Source organism: Athene cunicularia (assembly GCF_003259725.1).
Source record: "Athene cunicularia isolate RWA chromosome 12 unlocalized genomic scaffold, athCun1 chr12_part1, whole genome shotgun sequence".
Lineage (NCBI taxonomy): Eukaryota > Metazoa > Chordata > Aves > Strigiformes > Strigidae > Athene > Athene cunicularia.
This window is the reverse complement of record NW_020799116.1, coordinates 19029717-19056703: the sequence shown is the minus strand read 5'-3', so window position 1 is coordinate 19056703 and position 26987 is coordinate 19029717. Positions and strand designations below refer to the sequence as shown.

Sequence of the window (26987 nt, the reverse complement as noted above, 5' to 3'; positions counted from 1 at the left end):
GTGATATCTATTTAGTAGTCACTGAGCAAAGTTTAAGTTATTTTTTTACAGCTTACACTGTAGAGCCCATTAAATTATTCCAAATACAAATGTACCCTTTTCTTCTTCACACTCTATCTCTCTCAACATTTTGTCTCATTACAATCAATTCAGATTACACAAAACCCCACATAGCCTCCTGGGTGTTGTCACCTATCTGTTGCTGTATACATACAACGTACTAACAAACTAAATAAGTATGAATCTTTTAAAAAGCTCATGGTACTCTTGGAAGGCTAACAGCTACATCCAGTCATCATCTTTAGCTTTGGTATAATACAAATGAGGTTACAATATTGGCCCAACAAATCCTTACAGTTTTCCTAAATTTATTTCTTACTATAAAGCAGAAAGAAGGATTTCTGTTGTGGTTTAGAATATCTAGTAGGAAGCTTTGGAGTCGGCTTGAGAAACAGCTACATCATTTCATCCGTTCCTTGAAGAGCCCTTTTTGTACAACACCCTAAAATATGCTGGAACATTATTCATGTCAAGCTAATTGCCTGAAAGGAAGGACATAATCAGTTTTAATCTCATTGCTGGAAAGAACTATACTGAGATCTCTCTAATATCCTGGATAAGAGGGCAAGTGTGAAGACAACCATGTTTGCTAGGGCCTCAAGCATTTCTGTAGATATTTAACAGTTGCCCAGACTTGCAGAACTAGTACACAATCCCCTTGGCTCCCCTGAACAATTTGATGTATATAATCTTGTATACATCCTCAGTACTGTCTTTTCAGTGTTTAGATGTCATAAGCTATTCCATTAATAACTGAAATATTCCACATTTCCTTATTTTAAAGTACCAGCCACTTAAACATTACATTCTGGTTTATATGCAGGAAAAGAGGGTTTTGGGTAGGGAAAAGGGATTAGTTAGGAACATCCATGATGAAATACTTCTGCAGTTCTAGGGATTGTTACTTACAGAATTAAATGACGGCCTTGAAGTACCACCACACTTTTGTGGGGCACATGTCCCAGCTCCGCTCGCCTGCCCTCCAGGCTGAGGCGCCTATGGGGCAATTGGGATCAAGGGGCAACATAGTGGCAAGGGGGAAACAAAAAGTAAACTTTTCAAAGATTAAGCAAGGACAGACTTTACAGATTCTGAAGTAAGAAATATCTTAGTGAGAGAAAGGAGAAAAAAAAAAAAAAGACAAATAGAAAAGGGAAAATAACCCCATCCTCAAACCTAGTCTTTGTCCTAAACAGCCACCATTCATAGGATGCTGTTTCCACTTGCTGTCACTTTGTCTGCAAAATTCTGTGCACTGATTCCTCATGTTCTTGGCTCATCTTATGATACCCACTAATGGGTGATTAAATAAGAGATTGGAGCAGCTGTTCTCAAAATCTTTCAGAGCAGCTTCTTAAGAAAGAGATCACATTGCTGGCAGCTCCCCTAACCGCTGGAGTCACTCCGATCTGTTGCAACATTCACAGCAACTGCTTCTTTGGCAAACTACAGTAGGTGTTCAAAACATCCGTAAATAGCAAATTTGCCATTACAAATCATCTTCATATTACCAGGCAGTTCTAGGTGGTTCGTTCTGACACTCCGTGAGCTGAGACACACATAACACATTTGACATTACTATTTAAAACTTTTAAACACAGAAGTATGTAATTTAGTGATCTTGAAAATATGAAAGAAACTTAGCAGCATCCTTACTCACTTTGAACAGTATCTTAATCCCACATGAAGTCTTCATGAAATCATCTGGGCCATATTCAAAATAATGTATTAAATGTGAGTGTGGGTATCACAGTATGCTTGTGGTCAGGCTGCATATGATGCTGACTGTCATTTTAGAGTATGCTGGAAGTAAGTTTATCTGACTGTGAGTGCATCAGCTGAAATTCTCTAATGTTGCTATGATCATAAGCATTGACTTTGAGCTACTACAATTAAGGATTTAAAATTCCTTGAGGCCAACCATAAGACATATGAATGAGTCGCTTGAAAATGCAGTTTACTTTTGTGAAGGAAAAAAACTATACTCTTATGTCACCTTCCTCTTGAGAGTCCACAGTTCAGCTCTCCTGCATCTGTGAAGTGGTGCAAAGCTACTGTCTAATAACATTAATTAGCTACGTCATTTTCCAGTATCATCAGTTTATTAGCATTTAATCGTCATGTGCCATATATACTACCTGTGCAGAAAATAGCTGCCTTTTGGTTTGCCAGTTAAAGTGTAGAAAATAGCAAACCTGTGTGAAGATGAGAGTCTCGGAGCTCCTGCTGTCCAAGCTGAGCACAAATCTGATGGACTGGAAAAGCTCCTGGATGCTAGAGCGGAACTGTTCCTCCTCCATTCCACAAGTAGCTCTGGAGTAAAGGATCCGAGATTGGACAATGAACTTGAAAAGATACTCCAAGGCCTTAAGGAGCAGGAGAGGAAGGAGATTAAGATAGAGAAAAAGAGAGAAAGAAAAATAAAGGAGCTTTAAAGAGAACCAGGAAAGATTCTAGGTGCATAACGACTAAATTATTCAGCTTTAGAAAGGAGAAAGAAAAACAGGTTCTGTACATAATTCATTTAAGGAAGAGCTACTCATAGGCAAGTACCCATTCTTAACCAATACCCTCTGTTACTAGTATGTGTCACTAGCAAAAAAAGTATGCATTTAAGTCAAATAGATAAATTTGAGTTACGTAATTTGAGGAAAATCTTGGTGAAGGTAAGAAACTTCTCATGACTTGTCACAGTGACTGTAAGTACCTGAAGAAGATATTCTCCCATTTTCATTCAAATTTACCCTTTAATTACTTGAGTTAGCTAATCTAGATTAAGGTAAGCGGACTGTCAGTGGAACAGAAGAAGGGTTACCTGGTAAAAGGAGAATCTACTACTTTTCAATATGAACACAACAGCAAAGTTCACCTTTATTTCTGGCAGCTCTGGCAGCTACATGTACAAACAGAAACAAATGCAGATGCAGAAACAGAAGAAAAGAGCAGCCCGTGCAGCCCTCGAGCAGCCCGTAACAGTAGCAAGCAGCAGTACTGTAGTGAGAATCTTTTCACTTCAAGCTGTGATAAGTTAAAGTGACTTTTATCATCACACATGAAACTTGGACAGCACTCAGCAGGGGAAAACAACCTGCACAGAAGATGGCATTTAACACCGTTATACAATGGGTGATAGATGCTGCAGTCCCGAAAGACTGGCAAATTGGATCTTTTTGTAGTAGAATGATAATTTGCTCTATGACATGTCCAGATTAAGTCTGAATTTGCAACCTAAATGTATTTAATTAAAACTGTGCAAATAGCATCATTCAGAACTCCATTTATTTGGCAGCAGTGTCAATGAAGAAAAATGCATTGTTCTATGCAGCCTTTAACAAGCTTCCCAATATATCAAAGGTTCTCACAGACACTAACAGAGCAATGTAATATTCCAGACAGCAACAAGGTCTTTTTGATCATTAGGTGTACACAACTGCCAACACTGAAATGTACTAAATATCAGTGAGATTTGGACTTCACTCCTTCCCTTAGTGCTTAACATGATACACCATTAAAGCAGGATTAAGAGAAGACATGACACATAGTTTGATGATATCCTCAAAATTCAGCATAGGAAACAAACATGCTTGAGCCTCAGTAATTATAGTGTATACAGAAGCATTTGTAATAGTCCACTCTATTTGCTGGAAAGTATTCTGGTCTTGCTTCACTGCTTGGAAACTGAAAGTCAATTCAAGTACAAATTTTGCCCTCATCAGATATTTTTGCATTCATAAGATGCCCCTCATTGAACTACCACACTATACACACAAATATGCAATGTTATGTTGTAAGCTTTAGAATGCTACAGCTTTATGGATAGAGAAGGGGAATGTGAAATTCCTCATAAAGTCATCACAGACTTCAAAATGCCACCGATACTTAAGGCCTTTTTTTTTTTTTTTCAGGAATGATGGCAACCTCGGTACTTTGGCAGTAAGTTATTTACACTTCTGTGCTAAAACCTCTCCCAGTGAAGCTTCCTTACACCAAAGAACTTCACCAGGAAATAACACTTTATATTTCTGGATAGTTTCCAGACAGAGGTCAACTGGTTCCCAAGTCAGCTCTTTAAGGTTAGCATCTCTGCTGCTAACACTAAATACAGCAAGGCAGGTGCCTGTACAAGCTGTTTTATACATTTGGTATAGACAACCATAATTCTAACCTGAAAGCTCATAACTTTAATGTGGAGATTATGTTTTTCAATGAATCAGAGGATTTATATATGACATTCTGTAATTCTCTGTTGAAAGGGCATGGCAGGCTTTCCGAGACACTCCGAGACACACTTAGCACAGACAACCTCAACTGTTGCCTAGAACCTACAAAGGCAGTTAACTGAAGAGTTCAGTGTGCCTGCAGACATATGGCTGAGATAGTAAAAACACAAATCAAGTCCTGTTAGCACAAATCAGCACTTGGACTAACTTCGACACTTACTACTTAAAAAAAAAATATATTTAAAAAAAAATCACAGCTATGATGCATATATGTGTTAAAAGCCATAGTGCACTGAAATAAATTTCAAGACTTCTATTATGTTTGGCATGATATTAAAAATCAGTATCAAATTAAAGGAAGTTTCTTAAAAATGTAGTCTGTACGCATGTCCACAGAATACATGTGAGCACACACCACTCACCTGTGATGAGCAACCTAAAGACTCATGGTACATCACATGCAAATCTTAAATGGACAAACAGCATCATAACCTGATTTCCACCAAACAATCCCTAAATTCTACCAGTGGTACTCCAGGACAAATGAGAAAAGGTGTAAGAAATGTGCATAGAGATACCACAGCTCAAAGATCTTCCACTTACTACTGAGTAACCTTCCTTTCTTCTCTGAGTGACTGTCCGTATGCATGTTTACTGTGTGAACACAGAACAGCACATCTCAGCTTGCACAGGTTATCTGGTGGCTGACTGCAATGTCCCAGGAGAATTTAAACCAGAAGACCTCTATGACAAAAACTGCACCAGTTAGAAGCTTCCATGATAACAGAGGTAAAAAAGTGGATAAATTTCCGTGGTTATTCTGCAGGTCTAATGGATAAAGATACTCTTCAGAGACACTAGTGTCACTTGAGCCTTCAGGGATTATGCTCAGACAACATTTGATGGCTTTAATGTAGTACATTCATAAATCCAGTGAACAGCTGGGGACAGTACAGCTGCACATCTGGACTCATCTGCTGGAGAGTCTGTTAAATTCAAACAAAAGGCAAACTATACCTGATGTTCAGAGTAATGAACAGATGAATCACTCTTATATAGAGCTGCTTTAAGAAAAGGACAGATTACCTTCCTGACTCAAGGAACCCAAAGGTTACTTTAGGAAAGAATCTGGAGTATGTAGAATGGGTAACCTTATCATAAGCACAGTGTATGTAAAGAGGATTAGCTCTGAAGGTTTGAATCTCTTTCACTCTCCTGACTAAAGTGAATAAAAGCCAATTTCAGTAGTCTCCGAGTAACCGCTTCACTGTTCCAAGAGTAGCTAGTAAACTTCTTTCTGCTACTGTCCAGTGTGTTTTTTCCAGAGAACCGCATACTTGCTTCAAGTGCAAGAAGCATCTACTGTGCAGTTTTAAGAAAAAAGAAGTGCAAAAGTTCAAGGGAAGGTACCAATTTGAGTCTTGTGAGAGCAGATAAAAGACCTAGGGCAAAGTTCAAGGCATCAGCAATAAAAGAAGGAGCAAGTCCCACAACCAGGCTGATCAGGTAGAACAGTTAGAATTACATCAGCAATTTTCTGGTATTCCTAGAAAAAGCAAGACTGTAGAAAATGTAAATCACCAAATACGGTAATTATTTCTGAATGAGGTAACTAATAAATCCAGAGGCAGACTGGTCTCAAAAGCAACAGACTGACATTTCTTTTTTAAGTGTGAAGAAATGAAGTTGGAATAGTCCCATGTCAAAAGGCAGGCTGAAAATGTAATTCCACATCTCTCATTCAGTAGCTCCCTGGCTAGCATGGCTCTAAAAGTATGGTCAGGGTTTTGAAAAAATCAGCTGGGAAGACTGACCCTTTCCTATCAGTGATTTGTGTAAAGCCCCTTAGTAATGGCGTGCAGTACCTTGAAGCATCTAAAAAAGGTTTGTTTCACTTTCCTGTAATGGAAGAAGACAAAGACATTAATTTGGGTCTCCAAGATACATGTGTAAAGGCAACTGTCTGAATAAGATGTGACAACAGTGTCACTGGTAGAGGATGTACTGTTAGGTCTGCAGAAACTGTGGGGGTAATTATAATCCATGTGCCTGGAAAGGCTTGGACTGTCAGGTCTTCAAACTGACCTCACTCATGGAGGGAACAGCTACTTTCTAGAGGCAAGCACTTGAGATTCCCAGTCAGCAAACAGCTGCCATGGAATCCTTGAAAGAATGTACCTTATTCACAAATGGTATGTTGCGTAACAGTTTCTGAAAGATAGTCCAGCATTCATGTTTTTTGTATTTCTGAAGAGGACTACTATGACATTCAAAGACTGCAGACCACATAGGGACAATATCATGCATCTCTATTTGCTGCATTGCATGTAGCACTAATGAGTGGTTTGAGGGGGAAGAAAACCTTCTAGAAGCCATTCCAGATGGAGATCTTCCTCCTATCTCATAATTTTAATAGGTTTCTTTGTAATTAAAAAATTAAAAAGGATGATAGAAACAAAAAGGATGAGAAAATCGATAATTTCTTGAAAAGACATCTTTGCCCCACTTTACCACTCCCTATGAATCTGTGGTTGAAAAGTATTACAAAGAAGTTTCTAGGTCTGTAAATATCTACCAAAGATAAAGCAAACACTGTAAATAATGCCCTCAAGTATCAGGATGTGATCTAAACAGGAAATCTTGAAAGCTGGTTGATGGTAGTGATGCCATATCATTCAAACTGAACAAGGATTCTCAAAAAATAAAAATTACTTCCTCGAAAATACTGACTAAGACTAAAAGAGGCAAAACAAAGAACAAAAATATCACAAGGGGAAAGAAAAAGCCATAATAAAGTCTGAAACGTATGTCAAGACACAAGCATAAATACAAAGAACCACCTCTGACTTCCACAAGTGGTTGCCAGAATTTAAAGGAGTAGTATATGTGTGTGTGTGTGTGTGTGTGCGCGCTTCACTTGTGAGATGTTTCACATATTTGTACTGACATGAAAAAAGTGAGAAAAATAAAGTGCTAATTTCTGCCACTGCTCCTAGCTCTAAAAGTGCCCAGACTCAAATGTTTGGACATAAGCCTTCTAAGAGTAAGAAGGTACAGATGGTCATTCACTCAAAGAAGAGTATCTTCCCACAAATTTTGGAATCTTGTATTTATGTACTTGACACATTATCTTTCTGTTTTACAACTACATGTGCTAAAACTAATGCTGGTTTCTCTGTAATGGCACCAAAAGTGTTCCCATTGTCTCACACCCCATTAGAAAGCTGTGCCTTCCTGTGAGATCGTACTCTCATCACCGAGCTGTGATTCAGGTCTGCTGCAATGACAGTTGTTAGAACTTCCATCCAGTTAACAGCTTATCTGTCTGCTTTTTAGAATTCTCTAGAACTTCAACCAGAAATACAATGAAGCTGTTCACAGCCAGAAATGAAAATCATATCTTTGATCCACTCCATTAATACATTTAAAATAGCTGCTTCTTGAAGTGCAAGGTATAACCACATATATAAATGGCCAGTGCATATATACTCCATGTAAATCCCCATTAAGTTCTCTATAGGGCTTCAAAAGGACTTAAGGAGACATAATTCATCCTTTTTTTTTTTTTTTTTCTCTGTGCAAGAGCAAATCTCCCCCTAAAACTAAAATTTTGGTAAAATATTAAAAAAATAAAATTCTGGTTAAACAAATAAGAATTCAGTGCCAGACTACCCTTGATTTTAGTTACAGCTTTCCCGGCCCTTTTGTAGTCACAGATGGAAGAGACACACAAATACTTTTATTGAATACATACTCTCATTGCCTCCTGGATGTGGTCCTGGCGTACGAGCTCAGCTGACCGGTCCATGTACCACTTCAAGCATCGGATCAGTTCTCTGAATATAACAAACAGTGAAATGATGATAAACATTCAGCACTATTTTAAAATTAGTCAGGTAACAAACATTTTGGTTTTAGGAAGAAATCTATAAAATAGTCTCATTTCACTCCATTTCAGTAGTCAGTTATAGCTGTCCTAGCCATTGAATTTACATAATATATACCTTCATTTAAGTTTCAAAACCAGAAAATTATTTATTCTCTGTAATTGACTTATACCATAAGGAACATCAAGAGAACATCAAATTGATGTTATTAAAGAGATAGCTTTGATAAAGGCATGCAATGTAGTTCTAAGACCCAAATATACTTTTTTTTAAAAAAAAATAAGAAATTCCAGATCTCATCTAAGAAATTTTTAGAAACTAAGATCACAAAGAAAATACATGCATCTATTTTCCTAAGGATACAATACCATCTGGATTAACTTCAAGAGTTATATTAAAAGCATACCTTATTTCAGATATCAGACTACTACAAGTCATTTGTTTTGTCTGAGAGGTGATAATTAACACAAAGCAAAACACCTCCTTACCCTCTGAACATGACTATGCCTTCTAGTGTTGTACAGTATCTACAGTCTTTTACTTGCCATTGACAGAATTTGTTGGTTTTTTTTTAATTACACTAAAAAGTGAATGGCTTGAAACAATCAAAACCAGTTACAAACTGTTTTTAATAGTTTACTATGGCCAAAGATAGGATATGCTCAAATATACAAAAGAAATAGTCTAAAAGAAAGAAAAAAACCCCACCCTGAATGATAAGTGTTACTGCTTACAAAAGTCTGTCTTAATTCTCTGATGCAAACTCAAAAATACTAGAAAACAAAGCAGAATCTTCAAAATGTCAGTGAAAATTAAGTTTTTGATCTACTGAAATGATACATTTTCTGTAATTAAACAGAACGTCATATTCTGTGAATACTTGTCTGCTTTGGAAGAGGAAATTACAATTAGTTCTGTAAGCTTTCACATAAGTCTTATATCCCACCCTTAAGACAAAAAATGTGTATGTTCTTGGTAGCTCATTAGCACAGACTGATAATGAGTTGTCGCTGAGTGACAGTGTCTCATCAGTTAAAAAAACCCAACTAAGATCTGCCGGTTGAGAATGACAAGGTAACCTCCAAAGTCTGTTCATTCTTCGCCACAGGTGACATGCAGCAGCTTTTATCTAATTTTGAAACCACTGCTAACATGAAGGTTATGATTCTGACGGTGTCATCAGTCAAAAGCTTGCTAATGCCATCTCTTGAAGTGGTGGATGAACAAAACCTACTTGTAAGCCAGTGCTCCTGCAAAATGCTTCTGAATGTAAGTGTCCATCACGGGTCGGAAATGAAAATACTTGCTGTCACGCAGGAGATTTATGATGAATACCTGTGGGAGATGAAAAAGTGAACCCATACTAGAGGAAATGGCACATTGTTGCTAGGTTTCTATAAACAAGTTACACAAGCTAAGGAACAATGAAATACATGAGTTTCTTTCAACAGTGAGTAGCTGTGTTATTAGATGCTATTTGCTTCTCCCAAGTGACAGCAGATACTGTCCTCAGATCTGCTGATGTTACCCTGCCCTCCTCACCTCATTATTACCGAAAACATAAGGCTGGATCCAGCTGAATATTTCATATCTCATAGAAGTAAAAGACTGGCGACATAATAATAAGAAACTTCAAACTTACTGACCATGAGATAAAGTAACAATTCAGCAGCTTACCAAAGACTGAAAGACCAACAGCCCATACTTTTCTGTGTTGTCATCCAAAACTACAAACAAGGTGTCGAGAATATCTTGTAGGAACTAAAATGACATGAATAAACAATGAATTTAAAATTCAACTGTATTCAAAAGAAGGTTATTTCCACCCTCCCTCCTTATTTCACACATGTTAATACCTCTAAAACACTTGCCAAGGACAAACCACTTCAGGTTCATCCATATGACTCAACAGATTTTCTTTTTTTTTTTTTTAAACTAAGAATAATTTTTCTCTTTACAAGGAATATTTCTCAACAAAAATGACAGAAAAAAAAGGGATTTGTACTGCATGACAGATCTGTAAATATAACTGAGTGTTCCTTTCACTGTACACTGACTAAAAGTGCTACCTAGCCACAGCAGCAAAACAACCCACTTGCATTCTCATACCATTAGAGTGTATCAGGTATTTTTTGTCATCGAATTTAAGACTTGGAAACACATTAACTGGTGCTCCAAATTATGTTCAATATTGAAAACTTTTGTTATATGACAGAAAGTAGAGCTTTTATAACAACCATTAATCAGGTCAAGTTACATGTGGCCAACTGTTTCTTTCACCCATAACACTCTGGCTTACTGAATGCTGACAATTCAGTGATTTTCTTTCCTGAAAGCACAGTCCTCAGAAAGGAGGATGAAAAATTCTGAAGATGAAGTCAACTGCAGACTCTCTCATGATTTTTTAATCTATTCTAATTAAATTTCTGATGTGGAAAACAAGAAATAAAATATAACAATTTATGAAGTCTCTGAAAAGACTGAATTCACAGTGTGCGTCAAAAAGTACAAAAAGAGGGAACATTCAGAAGCGCACTGCAGGTCTGAATTCACTTGTTATCACAGATACATCCAAAGACTGTTATTTCATGTAATACCTTAACAATTTCCTCGCCACTGACATGTCTCAGTCTTCCTAGAATATCCATCACACGATCTGGGTAAGCTTTCCATTTCAGTAGGGCAAGCAAATCCACTGCAGAACAGTGAGAGAAAGAGCTAGAATCATACACAGAGGGAAGCATGGCAACCCCAGACCCACCAGAGATTCATTATATGTTACTCTTCTGCTCTTGTAGTTTGTACATCTCGTGCAAAAAATAAATACGGGAAAACAAGAAGGCACATATGGAGTAAATCCAATACTACCAACAAAGAAATGAAAGGAGGAACAACGAAGTACTTAAAAAAGAGTAAACACCACATTTTTCCCTTCGTGACCTGACACTGCATTGTGGACAATCCACTTTTGTCTTCCCATGCTTAAGGGACATTGCCATAACAAATTTTTATTTATTTAGTAACTCTGTAAAAGCTGAACAAAACAAGCTTTGGATTGTGTACAAGTGCTAACATTGAATTTTCTGTTCTTCAATCATTTAACGAAAATTAACTTTAACATATTACCCTTCTCTTGGATTTACAAGTACTGTCTGTAATTTCTCTGCCATCTCTGCCAATATCCTTACTTCCTCAAAAAACCCAGTTTCTGCTCATTTCAATAGTGTTAGTAAAAAGAAAAGCAATACATATAATGAAATTATAACAAAGAAGTATTTTAGTACAAGAAACAGTGCAGAAGCATACCCATCTTGTCTCTTTTTCGTAGTCCCTGTTGCCTTGGGCAATTCTGAAGAATCAGCTACTTACCATTCTGGGTCAGTTTGGTAGAAGAAAGCTGTGTGGAGACTGAGAAGGTCTCTTTGGTGCTGCGCTGGAAAATGAGGCTGGAAGGGATGTTGGGGCAGCCGTTGTAGTCCTCTTTGCAGCAAGGCAGCCCCAGGTACAGTGCGTGATTGTTAAAGGTGCTGTTCTCATCACACTGCAGGTACAGGACAAGAAATGGAATTGTACCTATTCTATCTCATTCCACACACTCACACCCTGACAGCAATTGGTTAACATTATTTTTATTGATCTTCTGGGTGCACAAAAACACTTCTAAGAAAAAACTCTGCTTACCACCCTCTACATACACAACACAGATCCAGCTCTAGAAAGTGTGGTCTCCTGACCACTGACTCTTTAGAACTTACTGTGACCTTCCAACTGTACAGCTTAGTGCTGCTGTCTGAAAATTGTAGTGAAGAAATAAACCATGGTAAATCAGCATGAGAAATAACCCCAAACAACGCCCCCCAAACCCTCTGCTACAGGGTTGACAAGCTGTTGCACTGTAACATGATGCATATGAAGTACAGCACAACTTCATAATACAAAGGTACAGAGTAATGCCATGGGCTGGTAAAACTGCTGAATAAACACTAGTACATTTGAATTAAAAATGGATAGGATTAATCATCATTATGTGGAGGGAAAAGGTAAGCTGTACCTAGAATAGAAGGCTGAATCCATACCTAGTCATGAGGTTTTGATTTTATAAAATTTGGAACAACTGTTAATCTGTTCCTCAAATACTTCTAATGAAGGGGGGAAAAAAGCTAATGTAATGACCATTGCTTATTTAAACTGATTTAGAGATGAGTAGCTGAAAAGTCTGCAGGGAGGAATTGGTACCTTATAAACATAAAGCTCGTGGATATCATCTGACAAGGTAGTGCCATCATCTCTCATCAATGGAGTGAACGCAAAACCAAAGAGCTTCTTTTCTCCCTTGTCTTTTGCTGCAGCAAGAGACAGAAATAAGGAATCATACTTGTACATATTCTGTCCATCCATATAGCACACATATTCACTAACTTCTCTGCACACCTAACAAAAAGCATGCAGGTTACATAAGAAATAACATATAATATGCCTAATTCTATGCAAATGATCAACAAGCCTCAAGCCAAACACAAACATGCTTAACATAGTAAAATATAAAATATACATGCTGTAAAGAAAACATTCTATGGGAAAACACTACAAAAGAACATCAGGGGAGAACATCTACAAGACGTTTTGCCCTGCAATGACTGTCCATGATGTTTTTAACGTGATGTTTACTAAACGTAGCAACCGGCTAATTAGCAGTGCATCTTTACTGTATTTTAGGTTGGCACTCCTTTCCTGCTTTCCACTTCGTACAGCCTCATCCAAATATAAATTGACAATGGAAATGCCTCAGCTTTTTTAGATTTATCTTGGTTATATTTTGCACTCACTGGAGCAATGTCTGAACTCAAACCGAAGGTGAGACCCACGGAACCTGTCTATAGGGATGGGCAACTTGATGATTTCTCCCCATCGAGGGCTGTTATTGTGGTAAAGGACAAAAGAGTGGTATGCACTCCTGCTTGGCTCTCCTGAGCCCAGGCTGATGCAGTCCTGGAACAAAAGAAAACATCACATCACTACAGATGAGTCATTTTATTACATGGTGATAAGCTTTATATAACTCATATCTTTCTGTAGACATAAAGGACGAGTCAGAAGGAGAAACTCAGACACAATAAAATCTGAAATTTTTGAAGAGATTTTTAAACTGCTTTGGGTCAAAGGACAAGTGAGGAGACCTATGATACTGGATTAATTCCAGTATCTTGTTATTACTTAAGCTAACTTTCCCATCAAGCACAGAATGAGTACAATAGACACAATTCCAAATATATGAGTCAAAAAAAAAAAAAAAAAGACCTAATAGGACCATAATTAGATTAGACTTTCCTGAAAATATCATTTAATCAATTTCTGCTTCAGTATCTGTGATACCTGAGCTTTTCAAATTCTTAAAAATGTTGGTCTTTCGGAACTACAACTATCCTGCCTCACTGAGTATCCCAGAAAATTCTGATCAAGTTACTTCATTACTGGTAAGAAAACAATTTCTACTGAAAAGTCATCACCTAAAAATATAATGGGATTTAAATTTTTGCTTTTATATATAAAAAGCTCAAGAGCTCTTGCCCCATCTATGTATTCTCAAAACACAGATTAAAAAAACATTGGTATTATTCAGGAAATATAGAAATACTTAGTCAGAACATGAGCAAAGGAAGTTAGGAGAAATGCTGAAGTCCTGAAATAAGGATAGTAAAAGTTCCTTTGTAATGAAGGCATAGAAAGCAATATAAGCACTAACACATGTTCTAGAACCTAGCACTTACAAAGTGGTCCAAAAGGTATGATATCTTATAACAGCATGCAGAGAAAAGAAACTTAGTGATTCTTCAGTTTTAGCATCTCTAAGGATAACGAATCCAGGAAGAAACAGAAGCTAAGGAGACCCAGAACGACACATGCAATATAAATTCTGACATAAAAGCACCTCAAATGGACCAGCATAATGACAAAAACAACTACTGGTCATTTCCCCAAGGCATCTCTAATTTCTATCCCAAGAAAATACTGACAATGTTAATTTGATATTTTTGTATGTAATGAAGGGACTATCAAGTCAACCATATTCCATTATCCAGAGCCAGTTAGTTCCGCCTGTAGTAATATTCTTATGGCTTTGAAACAGCTAAGAATTTGTCAAGGAGCCCAAAAAATAAAGAAAAGGTCTCTAGAATTTTGGGATTCAACGCAAGAAAGCCTCCTTGAATGGAGATTCATTGCAAAGGTCCTAATCCAAACTGTGTGACTGTAGCATTGAGACAAAACTCAATCCTCTCAACAAAGTCTTAGTAACCATACTGCGTGTGCCACAATCCCAGCATAAAGGTGAATTTTTTTAGACAGTAACAAGAATTAACTGTTGCAGATATTAACAGGTTGGAGTGGGAGTAGTGGTGGCAGTACTAAAAATCATAATGCCTGTAATATCCCAGTTACATTCTGTAATGAGTGACTTGCACTTGAACACAGCAATTCCAAGACCTCATTCTGCATTGTTCTTAGGAGAAAGTAAAATAATATTTGCATTTCTTCTAAAAGGTACAGTAAAAATTCGAATTTTAATGTGAGCATTTTTGTGATGCATCAAAAAATTACCTGCCTTGGCATACAAATGGCCAGTCTTTGAATGTTGTTTCATGATAGAAACTTTAAATAAATGAATAGGTGAAGAGTCTTTCCTTCTGGTTGTCAACTTAATTTATAGAAATTAAGTATTAAGCATTTATACTACAACCTATAGTCTGAGGAGAAAGGATTGTTTAATATTTACTTCTGAATTTGATCTGCAAATATAAACATGAAACAAGTCTCCATACACTTAGTTACCATGAGAATCAAATATGTAGGTGAATTAGAGGGCAGAGACAAGTCAGGGAAGCTAAACTAGAAAAAGTATCAGATAATAATTTTATTGTTTAAGGTATGCCCTGTAATTAGTAAGATTTCTGCTACTGGAACAGAAAGAAGAATAATTGAGAAATGTGTCAATGTTTTTTATTTTTCAGACTATATTGAAAGATATTAACAATTGAGTACAACCTTTTTGAAAACGAATGCTCATTTTCATTTTGAACAGCACTGTGTTTTGGGAATAATTTCAGCGCTTTCAAAAGGGCTATTTCTGGACCAAGATATACGCAACAGCAATACGGATTTGAGACACAGAATATTCTCATTAATGCTGTGTATGGCTGATGAAGTCTTCATAAAGATAGAATTCAGATTTGGATTGTGGTGCTGGTCAGGAAAAGTTTTAGAGATTTTATTCTAATATCAGATGAAAATTCTGTGGCAGTTACCCCACTGTACCATGTAACTCAGCACACACTTTCTCGTTTGGAAAGGCCATAGGTCAGCAACAGTAAAGGGAATTGCCACCAAGAACAGTAGTGCTTTGAGGTCAATGACTGAACTTTCAGTCTTCTGCCCATACCACTGTAAGCTCGAATTGCAGTTTTTTATTAGCTTCTCTTCTATATCACCTACAGAAAGTTATTAAATTAATTAGACAAATAAAATAGAAGAAAAAATAGCTACAATTGACTGTGGAAGTAATCTTGGGTCACACGAGTGATCATTCAGGGAACAGGGAACCCAAACAAAGCAATTCCCTTCATCAGTACTGCACCAAGCCCTATCCAACACACACCTCGTTCTTAACATTTATATTAAAAAGACTCCTCTTGTTGCAGTCCTCAGTATTTTCTTTGAGATTATTCTGAATGACTGAAATTAAAGTCCTGACCTAGCAGTCTCTTTACAGATGCTTCATCTAGGAATTAAATTATATTCTGTCTTTGGGTGAAACCAGCTGCCTCCTAATAGAATATGGCAGGTCATCATCACACACTGCTCTGGTGTCCATACCGAAGGTTACATAAACCAGATAGCTGCAGTGACAAAACAAGCCATCTAGGGTTTTAAACTAAATTCTTAATATAAAAGATAAACCAGTATCCATTTAGTGGCATACTAAAATAATCCAGACTAAACGACATGTATTAAATTTTAGACAAATGGATACCCAGACTTCCCAAAACCCACTGCGCACAAGCAGGATGGTTAGAACTGATGGAGCAATTTGTTCTCAGGGCTGTTCAACTGAAGCATGGGAAGATTTTAAGCACAAACTTTGCCTCTATTTTACAACCAAAATCTGCACTCTGAAAGTGGAGACAAACTGGAAATCTACAGTTTAAGAATTTGAATCCTTACGATTTTCAGGGCATTTCTATAGGCTTGGAGCAGTCCTATACACTTAAGTGCCAGTTGTCTTCTACAAGGACAAGGATATTGCCATTGAATGGTAACATAATGCCCTAAGTTAGAAGTAATTCCAGATGGCAGTCTCATTTTCTTTAACCTTGGTACATGAATTTGCAGAATTTTTAAATCACGTAGAAACTACGACAGTGATGAAAAAAGAGGAGACATGATTAATTTGCAAACTTAACTCTGAGTAGCTGCATCTTTCTCTTATGTACATGTGATTGTTCAAACTCTCATTTAGCACTTTTGAACTGTCTCTATATTCAGTTCAACTGATACTCAGTTTCATGTTATTTTTCTAGCTCTATTCTGCAGTTAAGAGACAACACAAACGTACCTACGGAGTGAGAGGGAGTTCAAATTAAAGGGAAGCAGAGTTCAACTTCTACTGTCCTACTGTCCCTTTTACATATTTTTCAGTAGATACGCTAGCTTGTACCCTTGAGTATTTCCTACATAGAAAAATTCTAGTGTCTGCATGCTTGATATACAATGGATCTTAGGCATCAGTAGACGTCATGAACCAAAGGTCTCCCTGACATAAACGAACTATCTTTGTTGCTTTGACTGCAACTATACAGAGGAGCAATAATACAAAAACTAGTATAAAGATTTTCTTTTAATTATGTGGTTTATATTTTAAAAATACAAAAGATCCTTTCTATCTAAAGTCTCTCCTTTATGACAAATGTTCACCTGAATTTTTTCTAATCGGATTGACCGCCTTTCACTGTTCTTTGTTTGTACCGTATCTGGCCCACTATCCCATGTAAAGCCGTGAAAGTTACAGTAGTAATAACACACAAGGGTAAGAAAAAGAATAAATTAGTTCTGTGAATGACCATTCCAACCAAAACCACAGAAGTTCAGACTGATAACATCCAGAAATTATATGGCTTTAATACTTAATCATTAGGTACAGTTACAGTATAATTAGCTACTGTTATGTACGTTAGCATCTGAAGATGCTGATATTGCAGTTTGGAAGGTAAAGACCTACACTGGTCTTTGGCAGACTGCTGTGAAATAAAGTGATGATTAAAAATATGTCATTCAATTTGAAAGGTATGTCTAATGCAATTAAACAGAAAAGGATCGTGATCTCCCTGCAATGGCTATGAGCACAAATCAGTTCCTTACAAGAGACAGACTTTACCGTTAATGAAATCACAAGCAATTGGAGTAATAAAGAGAAAGTTCTCCTTTCAATTAAAAAAAAACAGACTGTGGCAATGAGTTTGGTACACGAGCACTTTGACGTTTAGACTCTTCTACAGTAATGGCTACCAAGGCTATTTTATTGTTATGGGGGTAAAAAAAGGTAGGGGGAAGTTATGATTAATGGCAGCCATTTCTCCATTTCTGATAGATGTTTATGTCAAAATACTTTTCTGTTTACTTCCCTATCCTCAAGCCCTCCCACTCCACAGAAAGCTGACTTATCTACGTTCTTCTCTTCCAATAATACTAAAAGCAATAACAGAGGAAATAAAAAAAAAAAATATCATTAAACATCACCACTCACAGCTGGAATGGAGCCATCCCACGGTGAAAGCCAAGATCTTGGAAATAAGACTATTCAAAATTATTTTCCAAAATTACATTCAGTACCATTACTGCAACAACACAGATTTAAAAGTCTCTCTTGTAATCACATTTCATCATGTTGTACGACACACATTATTTAATTTTAGATATGTCATATACTCTTCAGTTCTTTCTGACTACAGTTACTCTAAATTTTATTTTTACTACAGCCACTGACATCACATTTTGAAATTACTTAAGCTTTTCAGTTTATGAGTATTTTCTCCAAGTCCCCTATTCCTATATAGGGGAAGTGTTCCAAGTTCTTTCAAATTTATAACTGACCACTTTCTTCATCATAATATATGGTTTAAAAATGTAGCTCAAAAAAAGGAGCTAGTTTTAGTTTAGCACCTTCCTTGCATCAGAGACAACAAAATAAGAGAACATGTCCATGGAGCAAGCAGATGGCACCTGAAGCTCAGAGGAAATAAACACTTACCTTCAAGATTTCTCCATCTGCATAGAGCACATACATGGTCACTTCAATGTTCTTCTGCACGCTTTTCCCCCCTCTTTCAAAGTCTCCCTTTTCTAATGTCAGGTATAAGTCATTGCGTATATCACCTACAGTAAAAGAGTGGAGTCACAGGCTTAAACTCAACATGGAAGACTCGGTGCTCAATTCTGCAAATTCTTTTCTGTGTTCTGCAAGACTATGGCTGATGCCCAAATCATTCCAAGCAGCAAGTTAATTGTTAATAAAGATGAACATTTTAATATCAGTGCATAAAATCAGACCATTGTTAGTAATGCTTTTATTAAAGGTGAACTCAGAATCAATACTTGCTTTTATTGTGTAAGCGGAAAAAGGAAAAAAGACCTTCTACTAATTTGTCTAGTTACCTGATTTGGAAGTATCAGGGTAAGCCTAACAAAACATCATTAACATCAGACCTCCTATTCTCAATATATTTTAAGCAAAATAAATATTTTTCTGACGATTAGCAGAAAACTATGTTAGTTAGCTCTTTAAGCATTTTCCATATTTTTCATAATCTCTTTTTCTCATAACAACAAAACAAAAGCAGTCTTTCTGGAAACCTGATTGTAATTCAGTTCAGATGGATTAAGAAGGAATTATAAATGATTTTTTTTTTTCTAGATTTCTGGCTAGCCTCTGCTATCCATATGCATGGATATAAGAAAGCGGGCAGTATGGCTACTTGCCAATTTCTCACTACCTCATTTTCAAGAGCTTTCAGAGCAAATGACTATATTCAGAAATAGAAATTCTAGCATCTATCTCAGCATCTTGTTATCCTGAATTTCACAGATTCTAGCTCACTTTTTTTTTTTTTTTTTTTTTTTTTTTTTTTAAAACAATGCAGTCAATTGTAAAGTGTGCACCAAAAGGATAGCAGGTAGCACCTATTTTTCTGTAAGATTTAGTTACTGTCACCATTTCATGATGGTTCACTTACCACTTCTTTTTATTTACTTGCCGAAAAGGCAATCATACTGAAAGGCAATATATAAAAATACAAAAAATTAAAATAAAAATTTAAACTTTTTCAAGGCAAGTATTTTGTTAAGCAGCCTCAAGTAATGGAATAGCTATCCAGCAAAGCAGAGACTCCTTGAATGTCTGATTTCTTCCACTTGGAGAAACTGATGCAGTTAAATCTGTTTATTAATCAGAAGCACAAAGAAATAGGCAGCATTTGCTTTCAGGCAGTGAGGGATATCCTTTTGTGTCTTTCAAAGAAGCACTTCAAATTCTTCTTCAAGTCTACAACCCCACAGAATTTGTTTCTTAATCTACTGTATGGACAAACAATAGAAGCTTTCAGTCCTGCCTTTACTTTCATTTTTATTTCTGGAGATAAGGACAACTTTTTAAGCATGGAAAATACAGGTCTGTAGCTGACATTCAGTGCTTTTTGCTAGGAACTCTCTATGAATGGGAATCTGTATGCAAAATGTCCTCCTTTTTCCATCAAACTATCTCTCACTGTGGATTCACACAGAGCTGACTGCTTGAAATGCCTCAGTTAGAGGTCTGAAAATGCTATGGTTCATTAATGGGGAAAAGAAGACAGCAAGAGGCTGGTGAAAGACCTCAAATACTTGATCTGTTTTTTCTCATCAAAGAATAGTCATCAAATGCAAAACTTCACAGTCCACAACAACAGAGAAAATTATCTGTGCATTTCTCTTGCTGTTCAAAATCAAGCTCAGCTACCTTTATATTGACTATAGGAATATCAAGGAAATACAAATCTCTTCACAAAAGATAATTTAAGTAGGGACTTTTGTTTTGAAAATTCTCCTGCTTAACAGACTCTGTCCTTTTTTTCTTAGCAGTTTGCACAGTGAGGACCAAAGTTTAAATTTGTATGCTATAACTTAATAGAAATTAATTGTACTCACTATAATTAGCATTTTGAAGCTTCCTATTTATGACCTCTTTTCTGGAAAAGAGTCTGGCTACACAAAGTCCAATGTCAGATTGCAAAGAATTTTCCAGCCTAAATTAAAGGCAGCACTTGGTTACATATAGCATCTTATCTTCCATTAAGCTTAACAGGAGAAATATTACTGCACTAATTAAAAAAATGCCTTTGGGGTAGGGAGTAGAGGAATCTAAAAAACAGTGGATTTGCATCAAAATGAATAAAAAAAGAAGGAAAAGAGTATTTTAGTGAAGTACAATGGCGTACCTTCTGTTATAAAAATACAGTCTATTGAATCATAAAAATAGAAAAGGTCATTACATATAGTAAAAGTAGGAAAGTAAACATATCTAGCAAAGACAAAAATCATTTAACTATCAGGTATGGAGCCCATCAGTTTCTTGAAAATCTGGAGTTTAAACTACAAACTCACACACTTCTGTTTATTTCAGTGAAAATAACGTTACTACAAAGAACTATCTCCTTTTCCCAACATATTGGTTAACTACATCTCTTGCTGAGCCCTCACAAGCCATTTTTTTTCCTCCAACTGCTACTGGTTTTGAGGGGTTTGAGCTCAGATGCATTAATGGGCTGCACAGAAAGTAGAGCAAATGCTTGAACACAGAGGAGTTTATTAAAAATTTTGAGTATGCAAATTGCAAGGCTAAAGAAAACATTCTGCACACCACCACACAAGTGCACTAACAGATAGCACAGTGCAGCTTGTGTGTGACTAAACAAAAAGTGTGATCAGTATGATCAAGAAGTGATCCTTGTCAGCTCTAACACAGAATGACAGTTACATATCAAGTAAAAAAATCTTGGCAGATAGAGCTTTTTCCATATTTAATTCCAGTATTTTAAAAAAAAAAAAAAAAAAAAAATGTGTGGCAAACTACTGTACAAACAGTACTGGCTCCAAAGTGACAGTAACTCTTGCATTTTGAGCGAAAAACAGTGTACTACTCCAAGTTGGATCACTCAGGCCTTACATCTTCACAAATAGAGCAGTGCAGATTATAAAACTGGGTTAGCTGTGGCCTCCTATCATTAGTACAGGAATAAAAAAGTGCTAGAAGGCTAGTGGGTCAAAGTATTTATAGACTAAAACCTGCAGATGACATTTTAAGCTGAGGTCTCTCTGTTAGACGTCTGTCAAGGATGAACTGAAAACCAAAAACTAATGAGAGTTTTCAGAATGGTATTTGTTTCAAAGCCCATCTCCCTACAATTGTTTTCAATTTAAAACAAAATGTAAACTGCTTTTCAGCATAAAATATGTGCAGTTCTAACATATGAAGTTACTAATCTTGATGAAATGTCTTACAGTATTTTTCACAATAATAAAAAACCAAATTATTTCTGATGTGTTATGCAGCTCTTCCTTTACCCTGCCTTCACCTTTATGAGGGTTTTGTTTTGTTTGTTTTAACCTATTTACAAAACCTTATGTCAAATGTACAATTGTTTAAATTATAAATCATAAATTATAGCTTTGGGGGGTTTGCTTATATTTAAATGAAATTCTTTCTCATTATCACCTGAAACTATTTTAGGAGTGGTGAAAAAAGGCTACACAAGCCATATTGATTTTGTGTTTACAATATACAGAAATGTACTGGAATATTTCCAAATACTTACTTATCATTTTCAAGGCTTACTAACATAACATCAATGGCCAATAATTGTCTAGTATCGATTAGAATAAGTAGAACATTTATCCTGATAAGTATGGTAGGTTTTCACTAGAAGACTAACCAGTTACTTGAACTGGAATGTTGTAACGATTTAGAGAAACGATCTGCATCGAATCAGACACATTTTTTATTAAGGGATCCTAAAAGATTTTGTACAGTGAGGACAGGAATAGTCCCTGTTTTATACAGGTGAATACTGTGTCAAAAAAAGGTTACATAATTCACATAAATTCCTACAGGAGAAAGAGGCAAAGAAATCTCTGACATTTTGATTCTAGCAAACTTGTTTTCTAAGAGGTCAATGTTCTATGACTTTGTGAACCTGTAAAGGGCATGTAACATATCCCTGTAAACTGGGGAAAAGTGGCAGCTCACAACATTCAGGATGTGCAGGCCTAGTTTCCAGTAACCTAGTAAAATAACTGTATTTATGCAGAAAATCCTCACTAGATTTTTTTAAACTGAAAGTCTTCTACAATTTAAGCAGCCAAGGATATAAAAACCAAACTATCTATAAAAATCAGTATTTCTGTCTGTATTTGTCGAATTTATTTACTTAGGGCCCAACACTGTGATATTCTGTCTACTCCACTCTCTAGCATCACTGGGTTTAGCATCTTTTTGAAAATACTAGCATTTACAGAAGAATGCCAGTAACCTCCCAGGCGTGAAGGACACTCAGTATCTTCCACGATGGCTTACGAAGAAAACACAAACCCACACATTTATGTCCTATATATAAAGAACATCCCCAGAACTAGAGTAAATCGGCATCACCACACTGACTGCAATGAAGTTACTGCAATTTAAACCAGAATCACGAAGAATCATCTTGGTTGGAAAAGCCCTTGAAGCTCCTCCAGTCCAACCATGACCCTCACCCTGACCGTTCCCAACTCCACCAGATCCCTCAGCGCTGGCTCAACCTGACTCTTCAACCCCTGCAGGGATGGGGACTCCACCACTGCCCTGGGCAGCCCATTCCAACGCCCAACAACCCCTTCTGCAAAGAAATACTTCCTAAGAGCCAGTCTGAATCTTCCCTGGCCCATCTTGAGGCCATTTCCTCTTGTCTTACTGCTTGTTACTTGGTTAAAGAGACTCATCCCCATCCTCACCCTCCTCTCAGGGAGCTGTAGAGGGCGATGAGGTCTCCCCTCAGCCTCCTCTTTTCCAGACTAACCCCTCCCCAGTTCCCTCAGCCGCTCCTTGTACGACCTGTGCTCCAGACCCTGCACCAGCTTCGTTGCCCTTTTCTGGACACGCTTGAGTAATTTAATGTCCTTTTTGTAGTGATGGGCCCCAGCAAGTAACTAAACTTTTTGAGACAAACTATAAAACATAGAATACTTACATTCACAGATACCGTTATAATGTGCATTGGCTCTATTTGCTCTAGGTCTTTACAGTGGTAACTGCTCCTCTTTCTGGCCAAGAGTACCATACTAATTCAGACATTCCCTTGACGGGCAGCTCTTCTCTGCAGTAGCTTTGGAGGCCACTGCACAAGAGCAGAGTGCCAGTACTTGGATCCTGATCTCAAAACAGCATACTAAACCTTTACTTTAAGTTGTAACTTTCTCCAAATAAAAAACATGCAACCACTTCTGAAGTGCAGTAATTTCAACACAGAAGAGGTTAACAGAAGGAGGCCCACAATCAGCTTTGTGATCACCATGTATTTTTTCAAAATAAATGGACTAAACGAAAAAAACGATAAAGTGCAATTTATGGGAAGTGTCTCAGATGCTCTCTGGCCTTCTGGCTGACCATCATGGACTTGTTCTCAGTTACATCGCAAAAGATTCAGAGTGCCAGGCCTCATACTGCATCATTTTCCCTTGCTTTAATAGCAAAGTCACCTTTGACACTGGTGTAACACTCTGCTGTACTGCACACTGTATTACTACTTGCCTGTTAAAATTAAGAAGCCTGGTATGGTCAGACAGTCTCTGGGAATCATATTAGATCCATTTCAGCATCTTATTTTTCTGCCCCCTTACCAGTTACTCACTAATTTTAAGGCCTATATTCTTGAAATAGTTCATGTATGCAACTGTTAACGTTATTGTGAATAATATTACAGCAGCAAGAGGAAACAGAGTTTTTATCTACTGCCTGTATGGCAAATTAAATTAACTTTATTTTTCTTCTATGAAGAGAACGTTACGCAAGTTTAACTCTGTGTTCCTCTAGTTTTCATTGAACAGAACACTCAATTGTTTCAAGGAAAAGGAACAAACAAAATCTTCCAGATTATTTGGTATTCATTGTTTGACTTCGATGTCTAGAAAAGAATTTATAGAATGGTCTTTTTAAATTAAATTATTTCCCTGAAAGAGTTTCCCTTGAGTATTGGTGAGTGATTTTTAACATTTTTTTTTCTCATCTCCTCCATCTTAGTATTTTAACTTTCTATTTCTGAAAGTTTATTAATGACAAAAGTGGTTTTTATTCTTCTTGTAAACCCTTTTGGGGAATAATTATTACATAATTATGTCTTTTAGTCTCATTGACTCTCTTGCCATGAACATTCTGAGAATAGTTGATGGATTTTGCCACATTCGTTTCTTAATGTATTTTTTCCATGACTTCGTGCTCACTGACAGAACAGATGCTGAGATGTTTCTCACCTGCTACTGATTCACCTGTCATAGCTACTAAATTTGTGTGAAACACTGTGGTATGAAGGGACACTGATACGACAAAGTCTATGCCTCTCTGTTGCCAAAGTTTTCCTATGGTGTCATGATTTGCTATCTTTATCAATCCCCAACATTCCATGAAAGATATGAAAATGGGAAAAAGCAAGCAATAAGCAGACATTACACAGAAAAGCAGAAACTTACACCCAACTATCTTCATCTCTGCATCAGAAAGAAAGAGGAAAGAATAAAGGGAAGAAAGGGAGAGAAGCCAGGAAATTAAGGAGAGAGAAAAAAGAGAAAGAAACATCACTCACAAGTAGAAGATGAAGCATGCACTTTTCATCAGAGGATCAAAGTAAAAGACAGAATACTTATCAGCACATGGGGAAGGGAGGGGATGTCCTTTGGGGAACTGACAAACGCCATGCCTATGCAATAGATTTCTGATCAGCAAGTTCTGTATACAAATAAAGTTGCAATCCAAAAGGCAAGCAGCACATGCCTCATTGCTTTTATCTCTGGGGAGAGGTAAAATTGGCAGGATCAGATGGACGGTCTTAAACCCAGTACCAGTTTAGAAAAGAAAAAAAACAAAGTACAAATGAACAAAACCCCACCATACATGAGGTTGGTTTGACTGAATCCCTTCTGATTGGGACAAAAAAAGATAATTAAAGTCTTTATGATGCTCTTCTCAGATCACAACACAGCAGGAAACAAAGAACATTTCATCTTTAGAAATTAAGACAGGCATGGTTATTCTGTAGGATATTAGTCTTGTTCTGCATAACCATGCAAGACATAAGCACATAAAGACCAGTTTCACTTTATTTCTTAATGATGACCAGCTACCACTTATGTTGCTCGTATCTGAGGGAGGGAAAAGAGGGCTTGGTACAAGAATTAATGCTACTGTTTAGAAAACAAAATGGGATAGGAAAACTGTGAGAAGTCACAGCTATAGAATTATACTGAATAATCCATGTGTACATGTGAAAGGATTTCCTATTAAAAAAGAAAACATTAAAACCTATGACCAAGAAGATTAATTTGAAATTCTACAACTATTTACCTTTTAAAAATCGATTTCTTGGTTCAGCAGAATGATCACTGCATATTTTAACCATGCTAGGTGATGTACCCTTTATTAATTTATTAATAAAAAACATTTTCAGACCATACTGCCTTGAAAAACTGCATCCACTTGCAAAATACATCATGAACTTTTTATGCTCTTTTCTGAAAGAAGAAACCCTATCTTAATGAGAAAGAAAAAGTTCTGAAGCAAAGCAAGGAAAAGGTAGTTCGACAAAGACAATTAAAGCAGCAGACATGGTTGAGAACTTCTAACGTGCATGACAGGGCTGGTTTTCTGTTTGGTTGCGGTTTTTGATTGTTGTTTCTTTGGTGTTTTTTTTCTACCCCCAGCCTGAAATATTTTCTATCTTCAGACAATACTAGTAAAGCTAAGAAGGTAAGTTTGACTCTGGCTTTAACAACATAAGCACAAAGTAATCTGATATGCAATCCTTGTTCACCTAGCTTGGCTAATCCACCTGAAAGATTACTTACTCCACCAAAACATTCTACCCTGGACATCAGGGAAACTCAAAGCTCAGTTTGATCTACTGTTTTAAAAGCAAACAACAGGCAAATATCTGCTGTCACTTGAATAACGTCAAACATATTTTTATTTCAAAAAAAATTGTAAATAATTAGAATGAACACTGTTCGCTGCATCAGTGAAGTTACATTTTAATCTCTTAATTTTTTCAGAGATTTCATTATCCTAGAGAACACTCAGGAAAAAGAAAATTTTTGTTTAGAGCACCATTCATGGCTACGTCTCTCCACATCTCATCTCTACTCTGACAATGTCCTAATTTATCATTACAGTGAAAATCTGTTCACACTGGCTGCCTTCCTTTTCTTACCTGGTATTTAGAGACATTTACAAACTGCCTTTCTCCACAAATGTAAGTGGTTTTGTTTTGTCTGGGCTTTATCCAAATACAAATTCCTAAAGCTCTGCATCTAAATTCTCTCTGTGCAGACCTCTAGCTCCCTTTGAACCAAGAAGTTCTTGGTGTTCAGCACCTCTAGAGAGGCAGCAAGCATTTACTAGCAGATTGGAGGTCCTTTCACATATTTGTTTGTATCAATATTTTGAGTATATATATATATATATATATATATATATATATATATATATATATAT

At 36.7% G+C, this 26987-nt stretch overlaps 1 protein-coding gene across 1 annotated transcript in view; it reads right to left on the bottom strand.

Annotated features, from left to right (window-relative positions):
• Positions 1 to 26987, bottom strand: part of DOCK3 (dedicator of cytokinesis 3) — a 205599-nt gene that overhangs the window by 57604 nt on the left and 121008 nt on the right. The window contains exons 16-25 of the mRNA XM_026857605.1: positions 18468 to 18592; positions 12994 to 13156; positions 12404 to 12510; positions 11537 to 11708; positions 10765 to 10862; positions 9845 to 9928; positions 9402 to 9502; positions 8035 to 8116; positions 2256 to 2426; positions 970 to 1056 (exon numbers count right to left, since the gene is read on the bottom strand). Coding sequence (XP_026713406.1) covers positions 970 to 1056; positions 2256 to 2426; positions 8035 to 8116; positions 9402 to 9502; positions 9845 to 9928; positions 10765 to 10862; positions 11537 to 11708; positions 12404 to 12510; positions 12994 to 13156; positions 18468 to 18592 — 1190 coding nt within the window. The remainder of the gene's footprint in view (positions 1 to 969; positions 1057 to 2255; positions 2427 to 8034; positions 8117 to 9401; positions 9503 to 9844; positions 9929 to 10764; positions 10863 to 11536; positions 11709 to 12403; positions 12511 to 12993; positions 13157 to 18467; positions 18593 to 26987) is intronic.